The sequence below is a fragment of the Cebus imitator genome, unplaced genomic scaffold (assembly GCF_001604975.1).
Source record: "Cebus imitator isolate Cc_AM_T3 unplaced genomic scaffold, Cebus_imitator-1.0 Scaffold263, whole genome shotgun sequence".
Lineage (NCBI taxonomy): Eukaryota > Metazoa > Chordata > Mammalia > Primates > Cebidae > Cebus > Cebus imitator.
In genome coordinates this window covers 1,734,961-1,748,517 of record NW_016107578.1, presented here as the reverse complement: position 1 = coordinate 1,748,517, position 13,557 = coordinate 1,734,961, and the positions used below count along the sequence as shown (strand labels likewise).

Below are 13,557 nucleotides of genomic sequence, written 5' to 3'. Positions count from 1 at the left end.
CCCTCCAACATCATCATCCCCTCCAACATCATCATCCCCTCCATAATCATCATCCCCATCACCATCTTCATAATTATCATCCTTATCACCATCATCATCACTAGCATATTGTCATCATCTCCAGTAATCTCATCACCAACAACCCCCATCACCCTCACAATAAAATAAGCTTTCTTGCAGCGAGATTTTTTATCTCTTTTGTGTTCCCTGCATTATCCCTAGAGCCCTGCAGAAACTAGGCACTCAATTAAGTTTGTTAGATGACTCCTCATCAGTAGAGTCGCTAGGATTTTTAAATCTTTATTTAAGCAAAAATGGCTGAGATGTTGACACTCATCAAGCATGCTCTAACAGAGATGCGACTGATTTGTACTTACCCGAGGGGCCAGATTGAGAAGCTGGAGTCTCAGATGTTCCCAGGTCCACTGAGGAGGTCCCAGGAGCTGAGGAGAGGACCTCATTAGTGAAAGCATCAAATACTCCCATGGCAGAAATGCCAGCAGATCAGAGTATGTATGGACCTTGCTGCATGTGGGGCTTGAGCGGGGTCTCTCTCTGAAGAGACTTGGGCCAGAAGGGAAAGAGAGTAACTTGTGCTGTCCCAGCTCCTGTGCTCATAGAGGACATAGGGGCAGGTGAGAAGGGGTCAGCTCTTGCCCTGCATGGTGTAGGAACAGGAGCACTGGAACATCAGTGGAATACTCACTGCTGGTGCTGGGCACGGATCTCTGCTGTGTGAAGCCTGTGTAGAAAGGGAGGGAGGAGAGTGGGTAAGGATTAAGGGAGTAGTGGGAAACTATATAGGGGTCAGAGTACTCTGGTGCCATGGAAGGAATTTCCTAGAACATGAGTCATTGAAGATTTTTTATCAGCACCCTCAGATCTAGAAAGTGGATCCTGAGGATGAACTCAGTCCAAGATGAAAAAGAAACCATGAAGTTCCAACCTTCATGGTTGGAATCACATACAGACAACATGGCTGAGTATTCAATAGCCAGGCAGGGAGTGTGACCTTAAGGCAGAGAGTAGATGCTTCTCAGCAAGGAGGAAGAGACTCCAGCCACACCAAAGCGACTCACCATTGACATAGAGACTGTTCCTGCCCAGGGTGTAGGGGCCCAGCTCAGTGATGCTCTTGGTCAGCTGGCTCAGCTCCCAGTATAACTGCTCTCTGTCCAGCCCGGGGTTTTTAGGGTCAGAGCGGTAGGTGCAGATGGCATCCACTCCAGTGGCTGCACCATTCTTCTCAGGCCTGGGGAGGGCAAGATTGGGGAAAGACAGTACATGGATTGCCAAGGGAGGGGTCCTGAGATCCCAGGAGGCAAGACAGGGAGGGTCCAGAAGAAATGAGAAGGCTGATACAGAAGGGAGAAGCCACATTTCCATTCTCTGAGCGCACTGACTCTCAGCCAGCCTGCGACTAAGAGCAGAATCATGGATGCAAAGATTTTTATAAAATTGCAAAGTGGAAACTGCATTCTTGTAGCATGGGATCAGGAGAACTCATACTTGAGACAGGTGAAGAGCTGGGATTGGGGATGAAAACAAGTGGATGAGGCGTGCTTTTCTTGGGAGAAATTTTGGGAAGAGAATTTAACAACTGGTGGAAAGGCAGGTAGGGGAAAGGAGGGAATTCAGAGGGATGATCATGGTAGAAGCCCAGTCCTGCTGATAGGCTCTGTAGAATCTCTCAGATGAGGGGAGAGGTGGTAAGACCAGGAAGCACATTGGTCTTGGAGCCACTGCCCCCTAGATTCCACCTGTGCTGTGGACATCTCCAGGGAGTGCAGAAAGGAAGCAGGTCAAACTTCTAAGAACAGTCAGACTGGCTGTTCTTAGTTCTCACCTGAGCAAGGTCAGTCTGCAGCCAGAGTACAGAGGGCCAACACTAGTGTTCTTGAACAGAGGCCTGAGCTGTGGGGGAGAGAGGGAGGACTGAAGTCATAGGGGTATGGTAGAAGGGAGGTGGGCATGGCTGGCATCAGTGGTTGGGGCATGCATATCTGGGGGCAAAATGGGGTGAGATCTTCCATGCCTTCCCACCTTCCATAGGTGAGGTGGACAGTACTAAACAAGGTGAGTGGGATAGAATGAGGTAGGTGGGGCTCATACCAGACCCTGAAGGACTCTGTCTGTGGTGTTAAACTTTCTAGAGCCAGGGTGATGCATGTTCTCCTCATACCGCAGGTTAGTGATGGTGAAGTTAATTGTGAATAGCACCAGGAAAGGGCTGGCGGCTATAGTGAAGGTGGAAAATAAACGCTGTGTTCAAAAGTGGACTAACATTGAAGAATTTGTGATAGAATTATTTCTAAACATATGTAACAGGATTTAAAGTGATAAAAGGTTTTCATACATCCCTTGACTATAATGATAGTTTTCATAGAACATGCTAAATAATAGGAGCTAGATGCTGAGCACAGCTCCTGGTACATATTCAATATTCCATACCACTAGACATTATCTACTACCTTTGTCAACACCATGATCATCAGCAACACTGTGACCATCACCATTATTATTGTCATCACCACGAGCATCAGCACTAAAACCGTGACCATCATAATCCCTATCATCCCCACCCCATCATCATCATCACACCACCACCACAACCACCATCATCCATACAATCACCACTAGCACATGGTCACTAACACCATCGTCATATCATTCTTACCATCAAAACCACCATTAACACCACCACCGCCACCATCATCATCACCATCATCATTATCCTCATTGTCAACATCACGATCACATTGTCAATTACCATGAGAACTATGATGTCACCACCACCACTATCATCCTTCCCATAATCACGACCACTATCATCATCACCATCAAAATCACCACCACCACCATCATCATCACCATCATCAGCATCACCAACATCATCAGCAACACCATCATTATTGTCATGTGCACCACCATCATCACCACCACCCCATCTTCATCATCATCATCATCATCATCATCATCATGATAATATAACCTTCCTGAGGTCAGAGATTTTTATTTCTTTTGTGTTCTCTGCCTTATCCCTAGGGCCCTGAAGAAGCCAGGTGCTCAATAAAATTTGTTGGTTGACTTCTCATCACTAGATTCACTAGGACTTTTTATCTTTATTTGAGTGAAAATGGCAGAGATGTTGACACTCCTCAGGCATGCTGTAATAGAGATGCTACTGAATAGTGCTCACCCGTGGGTCCAGACAGGGAGGCTGGAGTTCTAGAGGTTCTCAGATGCACTGTGGAGGTCTCAGGAGCTGAGGAGAAGGTTTGCTGTATTACTGAAAGTAGCAAACACTCTCAGGGCAGAAATACCAGCAGGTAGGGATATTTACAGGCCTTGCTGCATGTGGGGCTTGAGTGGGATCTCCATCTGGAGCTGGGCCACATGGAAAAGGGAATAACTTGGGCTCTCTCCATTCCTTCCCTCATGAAGAGGATATAGAGGCACAGAAGGAGAGAGAAGCTCCTGCCCTGTATGGCATAGGATCAGGAGTACTGGGACATCCATTAATACTCACTTCTGGTGGTCATCAGGGAACTCCGATGGGTGAAACCTGCATTGAGATGAAGGGAGAAGAGTGGGTAAGTGTTTAGGGAACGCTGGAGTACTCTGGTGCAATGGAAGGAGTTTCCCAGAACACAGGCCATTGAAGATTCTCTATTAGCACCCTCAGATTTAGAAAACAGGTCCTGAGGGTAAACTCAGTTTGAGATGAAGAAGAAACCATGAAGTTTTGACCTTATCCACCACATACAGACAACATGACTGAGCCTTCAGTAGCCAGGCAGGGAGTGTGACCTCAGGCCAGAGAGTGGAGGCTGCCCAGCAAGGAGGAAGAGACTCCAGCCACATCCAAGTTGCTCACCATTGACGTAGAGACTGCTCTTGTCCAGGGTGTAGGGGCCCAGCTCAGTGATGCTCTGAGTCAGCTGGCTCAGCTCCCAGTACAGCCGCTCTCTGTCCAGCTCAGGGTTTTTGGGGTCAGGACGATGGCTGCAGACAGCATCCACTCTGGTAGCTGCCCCATCCTTCTCAGGCCTGGGGAGGGTAGATGAAGCGAATAACAATTTAAAAATTGCCTCAGGAGGAGTTCTGAGATTTCTTGGGGCCAGACAGGAAGGGGTCAGAGGGAATGAGAAGCATGGGAAAGAGGTAAGAAGTCACATTTAGATTCTCTGAATGTCCCGGCTGCCAGCCAGTCCAGGACTGTGAGCCGTGTCATAGATGCAAGAACTTTCATAAAATTGCAAGGTGAAGCCTGCATTCTCATGGCATGGAGACAAGAAAAAAGCTCACCTTTGCCAGCTACCAGTATCCCATCCTGACTACATAGCACACCTCCTTTTACCTATCCTAAATAAACCCCTGCTCAAATCAAAATGACGCCTATGACTATATATGGTACTCAGACATGAGACGGATGAAGAGCTGGACTTGGGGATGAAAGCAAATGGATGAGGCATGTTTGTCTTAAGAGAAATCCTGAGCACAGAATTTAACAACTGGAGGAAAGGGAAGTGAGTGGAAAGGAGGGAATCAGAGGGAGGCCCAGGGTGAAGCCTAGTTCTGCTGATGGTCTCTGCAGAATCTCTCACTTGATTGGGAGTGGTGCTGATGGTATCAGGAGATAGATTAGTTTTGAGGCCACTGCCTCCTGAATTCTATCTGTTGTGAGGACATTCACAAGGATGGCAAGAAAAAAAAAATCAATCCAAACTCTTTGATACTGGGAACAACTAGGGCAGCCAGGTTGCCTCTTCTAAGGTCTCACCTGAGTAAGGCCAGTCTGCAGCCAGAGTATAGAAGGCCGACACTGGTGTTCTTGAACAAGGGCCTGAGCTGTGGAAGAGGGAGACGGAGGTGACTAGGAGGGCTGGGGGCATAGTGGTGGGGCACAAGTGTGGCAGGTGCAGCTGGCACCAGTGGGCAGGGCTTGTGTCTCTGGGGGAGGTGGATGAGATTCTCTTCCATGGCCCTGACATGGGTGACATTGTTGGGATCAGGTAAGGTGGGCAGGACAGAGTAAGGTGGGCAGGGCTCTCACCAGACCCTGAAGGACCCTCTCCGTGGTGTTGAACTTCCTGGAGCCAGGGCGATGCATGTCTTCCTCATACTGCAGGTTAGTGATGGTAAAATTGAGGGTAAATGGCAGCAGTAGGGGGCCGGTGGCTGTAGCAAAAGGTGGGAAACAAACCCTATTGTATTTGTTTGTATTTTTAATCTGTTGCATATGATTAAAAATAAGTCTACTACAAACTCTTCATGGTTCTCCACTTTTGCAATAGACTTGAAGAGTTTGCAATAGATTTAATTTTAATCATATGCAACATAATTTAAAATGAATGACAAAATGAAAGTTTTCTGTTCCCTTCTTGTTAGAAATTATTTTTTAAGGCATATTAAATAATACTGGTTAGATTCTGAGCCCAGCTTTTGGTGCATATTCAGTGCTGAAAAATATCAGATAATACCTGGTACCTCTGTAATCACCATTATCTTCATCACCATCATCATCACCATTATTGTCACCATCAGCACCGCCACCATCACCACCATGATAATCCCCATCAACACTACCACAAGCATCATCATCACCATTGTCATATCATCATTACCAACATAATCACCATCACTGTCATCTGAATAATCATCATGATCATTGTCATCGTAATCACCATTGCCATCATTATTGTCATCCCCAGTAACGCCACCATCACCAGTGTCATAATCTGCCTGAACACCACCACAAACATCATCACTACAATCACATCATCATTACCATCATAACCAGCAACACTGTCATCATCCAAACAACCATCATCATCTTTACCATCATTATCACCATTGCTATCATCATCACCACTCCAACATCATCACCGCAACAACACAACCATCATCATCATAATTGTTATTATCGTTATTGCCAACAAACCCATAATTATTGCCAATTGTAATCCCCACCCCCACCACCATCATCCCACCATCACCATGACCTTCATTTTTCCCATGATTACCACTACCATAACCATCATCATCACAACCATCACAGTATCCTTACCATCATCACCACCACCCCCACCACCCCCATCATCATCACCATCCCCCCATCATCATCACAATAATATAAGCTCACTGAGGGCAGTGCTTTTTCTTTTTTTTCTTTTTTTTTGTTCCCTGATGTATATCCAGGTCCTGATACAGAGGCAGTGCTCAATGAAGTTGGTTGGTTGACTTATCGTTACTAGATTTACTGTGTATTTCCATCTTTGAGTGAATAATGGCAGAGGTGTTTACACTTACCAACCATGCTCTAACAGAGGTGCCATTGAGGTACTTACCTGTGAGACCAGGGCGGGATGATGGAGTCCCAGAGGTTTCCAGCTGTACTGTGAAGGTCCCAGGAGCTGAGGAGAAGCCCTCATTAGTGAAAGGAGCAAGCACTCTCATGGAAGTAATGGCAGCAGGAGGGACTATTCATGGAGACTTTTGCATGTAGGGATTCAGCTGGGACTCTGGTTAGCTGAGGCAGTGGAGAAGGGAATAATTCGTGCCCTCTATGTTCTTTCCCTTATGAAAAGGACATAAGGGCTTATGAATAGGGGACAGCTCCTGCTAAACTTGGTGTAGGATTGGGACCACTGAAACATCAGTAGAATACTCACTGCTGGTGGTGGGCACAGGGCTCCGATGGGTGAATCCTGCATAGAGAGGAAGGGAGGAGAGTCGATAAGAGTCAAGGGACAGGTGGGGGATCAAACAAAAGTCAAGGTTACCCAGGAGGAATGAAAGGAGTTTCATGAAACAGTGGCCTTTGGAGATTCTCTGTCAGAATCTATGTATAAGGGAAGAAGGTACTAAGGATGAAATCAGTTCAAGATAAAGAAGAAATCATGACATTCTGACATCAATCACCACATACAGACATGTGCTAGCCCTCAATGTCCAGGCAGGGCATGTGACCTCAAGCCAGAGAGTAGAGGCTACCCAGCCAGGATAAAAAGACTCTAATCACATCACAGCTGCTTACCATTGACATAAAGACTGTTCCTGTCTAGGGTGTAGGGGCCCAGCTCAGTGATGCTGTGGGTCAACTGGCTCAGCTCCCAGTACAGCTGCTCTCTGTCTAGCCCAGGGCTTTTGGGGTCAGGGCGATAGTGGCAGACGGTGTCTAATCTGGTGGCTGCTCCATCCTTTTCAGGCCTGGGGAGAGGCAGTGAGGAGAATGGCAATAAATGAATTGCCTAAGGAGAATTTCCGAGATGGCAGAGTGAAGGACAAGAAGGACAGAGGAAATAAAAAGTCTAATGCAGAGGTGAGAAGGAACAGTTAGGTTCTCTGAGTGCACTGGCTGGCCTGGGACAGCAAGCATAATTGTGGACACAATCGTTTTCCTAAAATGTCTGGGTGGATCCTGCATTCTCACAGCATGGAAACAGGAGAGCTCAGACTTAAGATAGCTCAAGAGCTGGAATTGGGTATGAAAGCAGGTGGTTGAGGCATGTTTGTCTTGAGAGAAATCCTGGTTACAGAATTTAACACCTAAGGTCAAGGGAGGTGGGGGGAAAACCAGGAATTTGAAGGGATGGCCACAGTACAAGTCCAGTCCTGCTGATGGACTCTGGAATCTCTAAGTCAGTTTGGAAGTGGGGGCAGGGGCATGGCTAGTACCAGGAGACAGGTTAGTCCTGGAGCCACTGTTTCCTGAATTCCATCTTTGGTAGGAATAACCACAAAAGGGACAGGAAAAAAGAAGTTCAAACTCATTGAGACTACAAACAATTGGGGCAGCCAGGCTGGAAATTCTAAGATCTCACCTGAGCAAGCTCAGTCTGCAGCAATAGTATAGAGGTCCAACACTGGTGCTGTTGAACAAGGGCTTGAGCTGTGGGGGAGGCAGAGGGAGGTGAGTGGTAGGGCTGAGGAAGTAGGGGCAGGGCAGAGGTGAGGTAGGTGGGGCTGGCTCACCAGAGGTAGGTGAGGTAGGTGGGGCTGGTTGGTAGAGTTGACATCAATAGACTGGGTAGGGCTTTTATCTCTGGGGGTGAGGGGAGGTGGGTAAGATCTTCCCTGGCCATATAGGTGACATATAGGTGATATAGGTAAGGTGGGTAGGGCAGAGTGAGATAGGTGGGGCTCTCACCAGACCCTGCAGAACCCTCTCCGTGGTGTTGAACTTCCTGGAGCCAGGGTGACCCATGTCCTCCTCATACTGTAGGTTAGTGATGGTGAAGTTGAGTGTGAATGGCACTAAGAGAGGGCTGGCGGCTATAGTGAAGGTGGGAAATAAACACTCTGTTTAAAAGCAGAGAACATTTAAGAGCTTGCAATAGATTTATTTCTAAACATATGCAACAGGATTTAAAGTGAATGATAAAATATAAGGTTTTCATGCCTCCTTTGGCTATTATGATAGATGTTTTTGATAGAGCACATTAAATAATAGTAGTTAGATGCTAAGCATAGATTGTGGTGTTCCAGAGTGCCAGATCTCATCTATTGCCATTGTTAACACCACCTTCATTTTCAACATCACTGTGATTGTCTCCATGAATATTATTACTGTCATAATCACCACCATTGGCACCAACCCCACCACCAGCACCATCATCATCACCATCTTCATTAACATGAGTGCCAACATTACCATCATTTTTGTCAATCACCACCACCATAATTATTACTATCCTTACATAACTATTCCTGTCATAACCACCACCCCCAGCATTGTCATCATCCTCATCACTGTCATCATAATTGTCATCACCACCACCATCAACTTTATCATGATCATTTTCATTATCACCAGCATCATTGTCATCACCATCACCTACATCACCATCACCACAGGAATATAAGCTATCTTAAACAGAAACTGCTATCTATTTCTATGTTCCCTGCTGTATCTCTAGGGTCTGGCACATAGTAGGAGCTCAATAAAGCTTGCAGGTTGACTCCTCATCACTACATTTACTATGACTTTTATCTTTATTTAAGTGCATGATGGCAGAAATGTTTACACTCAGCAGGGATGCTCTAATGGAGGTGCCATTGGCTGATAGTTACCTGTAGGTTTAGGGAGGGAAGATGGGATCCCAGAGGTTCCCAGGTGCACGGTGGATGTCCCAGGAGCTAAAGAGAAGCCCTCATCAGTGAAAGCAGCAAGCATTCTCATGGCAGAAATGCCAGTAGGTAGGACTATTATGAGGTTTGCTGCAGGAGGGTCTTAAACTGTGTTTCTTTTTGGGCATAGGGAAGAGGGAATCACTTGTGCTCTCCCAGCACTTTCTCTCATGAAGAGGACATAATTGTTTATAGGGAGGGCTCAGCTCCTGCCCTGCTTGGAGTAGAATTGGGAGTACTAGAGCATCAGTTGAATACTCACTGATGGTGGTTGATATGGAGATCCAATGAGTGAAACCTGCAGAGAGAGGGAAGGAGGATAGTGGGTAAGGGTTAAGGAGAGCTGGGGGACCAAACAGGAATTAGGGCTACCCTGGTGGAATAGGAGTTTCATGGAACAGGAGCCATTAGAGGTTCTCTATCAGCACATTCACTTCAGAGACCAGGGTCTGAAGAATGAACTCAGACCAAGATACAGAAAAAAATAATGAAGTTCTGACATCAATCATCACATGGCAGAAGCTTCAATGTCCAGTCAGGAAGTATGACCTCAAGCCAGAGAAGAAGGGCTGCCCAGCAAGTAGGAAAAGACTCAACCACATCAAAGCTGCTCACCATTGACATAGAGACTGTCCCTGTCCAGGGTGTAGGGGCCCAGCTCAGTGATGTTATGGGTTAACCAGCTCAGCTCCCAGTACAGCTGTTCTCTATCCAGTCCAGGGCTTTGGGCATCAAGGTGGTAGGTACATATGGCGTCCACTCCAGTGGCTTCCTTGTCCTTCTCTGGCCTGGGGAGGTTAGGGGCAGAGGTGGGAGATGACAATGAAAGAATTGCCCAGGAAGGGGTCCTGAGATTCCTGAGGGAAGGACAGAGAGGGTACAGAGGAAATAAGAAGCCTGGGAGACAGGTGAGAAACCATAATTAATTTCTCTAAATGCACCGACTCCCAGCCAGCCTTGGACTGGGAGCAGAGTCATGGATACAAGGATATTTATGAAATTGCAAGGTGAAACCTGCAGTTTGACACCATGAAGACAGGAGAGCTCAGACTTTAGACAAGTGAAGAGCTGGAGTCAGAGATAAAAGCAAGTGGAAAAGCTACCTTTCTCTTGAGGGAAATCTTGGGAACAGAATTTTAAAACTTAAGGAAAGGGATATGGGTAATGGATGTTATTGAGAAGGATGAGTGGAGTAGGAAACCAATCTTGATGATGGATTCTGCAGAATCTGTCACTTGAGTGGGGAAGTGCTAGGATCAAGAGACACGTTCTTTCTGAAACCGCTTTCCGAGGACAATCACAGATAGGGCAAGAAGAATGCTGAAAAAACTCCTGGGGTCTGGGAACACTTGGGGAAGCCCTGATGGGTTATTCTAAGATCTCACCTGAGCAAGGTCAGTCTGCAGTTGGAGTACAGAGGGCCAATACTGGTATTCTTGAACAAGGGCCTGAGCTGTGGAGGGAGAGGGTAAGGGAGGTGACTGGGAGGGCTGATGAGGAGGGGCAGGGCAGAAATGAGGCAGGTGGGGATGACACCAGTGGGTAGGGCTGGTGTCTCTGGGTTGAAGGTGATTCATGTGGGATCTTCATCTATATCCCTGGCATGGACAATGCATGTAGAATCTGATAAGGTGGGCCAGGCAGAGTTAGATGGGTTGGACTCTCACCAGACCCTGTAGGACCCTCTCCGTGGTGTTGAACTTCCTGGAGCCAGGATGTCGCATGTCCTCCTCATACCGCAAGTTGGTGATGGTGAAGTTGAGGTTGAATGGCACCAGGAGAGGTCCAGGCACTGGAGTGGGGGCGAGAAACAAACACTATGTTCAGAAGTTACGGGTTTGCAGTAGAATTATTTTTAAATATACACAGCATTAAACGGATGGACAAAATGAAGATTTTCAATGCCTCCCTTGCCTACAGTGATAGAACTTAAAAATAACATGCTATATCACATCAGTTGGATGCTGAGCTTAGCTTTCATTGTATGTTCATTGCTCGATAATATCATACGTTATCTCTTACCTTTGTTACCATAATCATAATCACCATCGTCACCTACAGCATCATTATTGTTATCATCATTGCCACCACCACCACTGTGATAATCCCCATCATCACCACCAGCACAACCATCACCACCATGATCATTACCATCACCATCATCACCATCACCACCACCATGATAATCCTCATCATCACCATCATCATCACCATGATAATCCCCATCATCACCACCATCATCACCACCATTACTGCCACCACCACCAACATAATAATCCCCATCACCACCATCATCATCATCACCATCATGACTGTCGTCATCATACTATCACCACTACTACCATGATAATCTCCATCAACATCACTGCCACCATCATCACCATCATCACTGCCACCATCATCACCAAGATAATCCCCATCATCACCACCATCATTACTGTCATCATCACTTCCACCACCACCACCACCATGAAAAACTCCATCACCACCAGCACCATCATCATCATCATCGTCACCCACAACATCACTGTTGTCACCACCACTGCCATGACCACCACCATGATAATCTCCAACAATACCACCAGCACTATCATTTATCACACTCAACACATCATCGTTACCATCATAACCTCCACCATTGTCATCATCCTCTCCACCTTCATCATCATCATCGCTACCATAAGCATCACCATCATCATCAAAACCACCACCACTATCATCATCACAAGAATACAAGCTCTCTGACAGCAGAGATTTTTATCTGTTTTGTATACCTGCTGTAACCCCAGGGCCTGGCACAGAGGAGATGCTCAATAACATTTGTGGGTGGACTCATCATCACTGGATTTACTATGATTTTTACCTTTATTTGAGTAAATAATGGCAGAAATGTTTCTGCTAATCAGTACTTACCTGTGGGTCTAGGTAGGGAGGATGGAATTCCAGAGGTTCCCAAATGCACTGTGGAGGTCCCAGGAGCTGAGGAAAAGACCTCATTAATGAAAGCAGCAAGTGCTCTCATGGCAGAAATGCCAGCAGGTAAGACTATTTATGGGCCTTGCTGCATGTGGAGCTGGGTCTCTCCTTGGGGCACAAGGTAAAGGGAATAACTTGTGCCCACCCAGCTTTTTTGCTCATGAAGAGAATATAAGGGCATATAAAGTGGGTTCAGTTCCTGCCCTGTTTAATGTAGGATTAATGAAACTGGAATATCAGTTGAATACTCACTGCTGGTGATGGGTACAGAGTTCCAATGGGTGAAACCTGCAGAAAGAGAGAGAGGAAGAATAGTGAATAAGAGTCAAAGGAGAGGTGGGTGACCAAATAAGGGTCAGGGTACCCTGGTGTAATGGAAGGAGTTTCATGGAACAAAGGCCATTGGAGATTCTCTATCACCACCGTCACATCAGGGAAGGCCTTGAAGATATATTCAGCGCAAGATGAAGAAGAAACTGAAGTTTAGATGTCAGCAATCACAAAAAGACAACATGGCCATGCCTAGAATAGTCAGGCAGGAAGTTTGACCTCAAGCCAGAGAGTAGAGGCTGCTCATCAAGAAGGAAAAGCCTCCAACCACATCACAGGCACTCACCGTTGACATAGAGACTGTCCCTATCCAGGAGGTAGGGGCCCAGCTCAGTGATGCCATGGGTCAGTTTGCTCAGCTCCCAGTACAGCTGCTCTCTGTCCAGTCCACGGTTCTTGGGATCAAGGTGGTGAGTGCAGATGGCATCCACACTGGTGGCTTCCCCATGTTTCTCAGGCCTGAGGAGGATAGGTGAGGGGAGTGACAATAAATGGATTGCCTAGGAAGGGGTCCTGAGATTCTTGAGGAAAGGACAGGCAGGAGCCAGAGGAAATGGTACAGAGGTGAGAAGCTACATGTAGACTCTGTGAGTGCATCAACTCCCAGCCAGCCTGCATCTGTGAGCAGAGTCATGGACACAAAAATATCTGTAACATTATAAAGCAGATCCTCCATTCTTGGGGCATGGGGACAGGAGAGCTCAGACTTGAGGCTGGTGAAGAGCTGGAATTGGGGATCAAAGCAAGTGGATGAGGCATGTTTGTGTTTGAGAGAAATGCTGATTGTAGAACTTATTACCTGCAGGAAAGGGAGGTGGTGGGAAAGGAGGCAATTTGGAGGGATGACCAGGGTAGGGGCCCTATCCTGCTGATGAGCTGTGTGGCATCACAGTTGAGTGGAGAGATGTTACTATCAGGAGACACCTTGGTCCTGGAGCCACTGCCTCCTGGATTCCACTTGTGCTGAGGGAACCCCCAGGGAGGGCAGGAAGGAAGTTGTCCTAACTTCTTGGGACTGGGAACAACTAGGGACGGTAGGCTGGCTCCCCTAAGGTCTCACCTTAGCGAGGTCAGTCTGCAGCCAGAGTACAGAGGGCCGACGCTGGTGCTCTTGAACAA

The 13,557-nt window shown here is 46.9% G+C and overlaps 1 protein-coding gene across 1 annotated transcript in view; it reads right to left on the bottom strand.

Annotated features, from left to right (window-relative positions):
• Positions 1-13,557, bottom strand: part of MUC16 (mucin 16, cell surface associated) — a 146,342-nt gene that overhangs the window by 49,821 nt on the left and 82,964 nt on the right. The window contains 21 exon segments of the mRNA XM_037728349.1: positions 378-443; positions 707-742; positions 1,080-1,252; positions 1,847-1,914; positions 2,113-2,237; positions 3,200-3,265; positions 3,530-3,565; positions 3,878-4,050; positions 4,784-4,851; positions 5,057-5,181; positions 6,351-6,416; positions 6,675-6,710; positions 7,040-7,212; positions 7,827-7,894; positions 8,153-8,277; positions 9,076-9,141; positions 9,395-9,430; positions 9,748-9,920; positions 10,518-10,585; positions 10,800-10,924; positions 12,046-12,111. Coding sequence (XP_037584277.1) covers positions 378-443; positions 707-742; positions 1,080-1,252; positions 1,847-1,914; positions 2,113-2,237; positions 3,200-3,265; positions 3,530-3,565; positions 3,878-4,050; positions 4,784-4,851; positions 5,057-5,181; positions 6,351-6,416; positions 6,675-6,710; positions 7,040-7,212; positions 7,827-7,894; positions 8,153-8,277; positions 9,076-9,141; positions 9,395-9,430; positions 9,748-9,920; positions 10,518-10,585; positions 10,800-10,924; positions 12,046-12,111 — 1,938 coding nt within the window.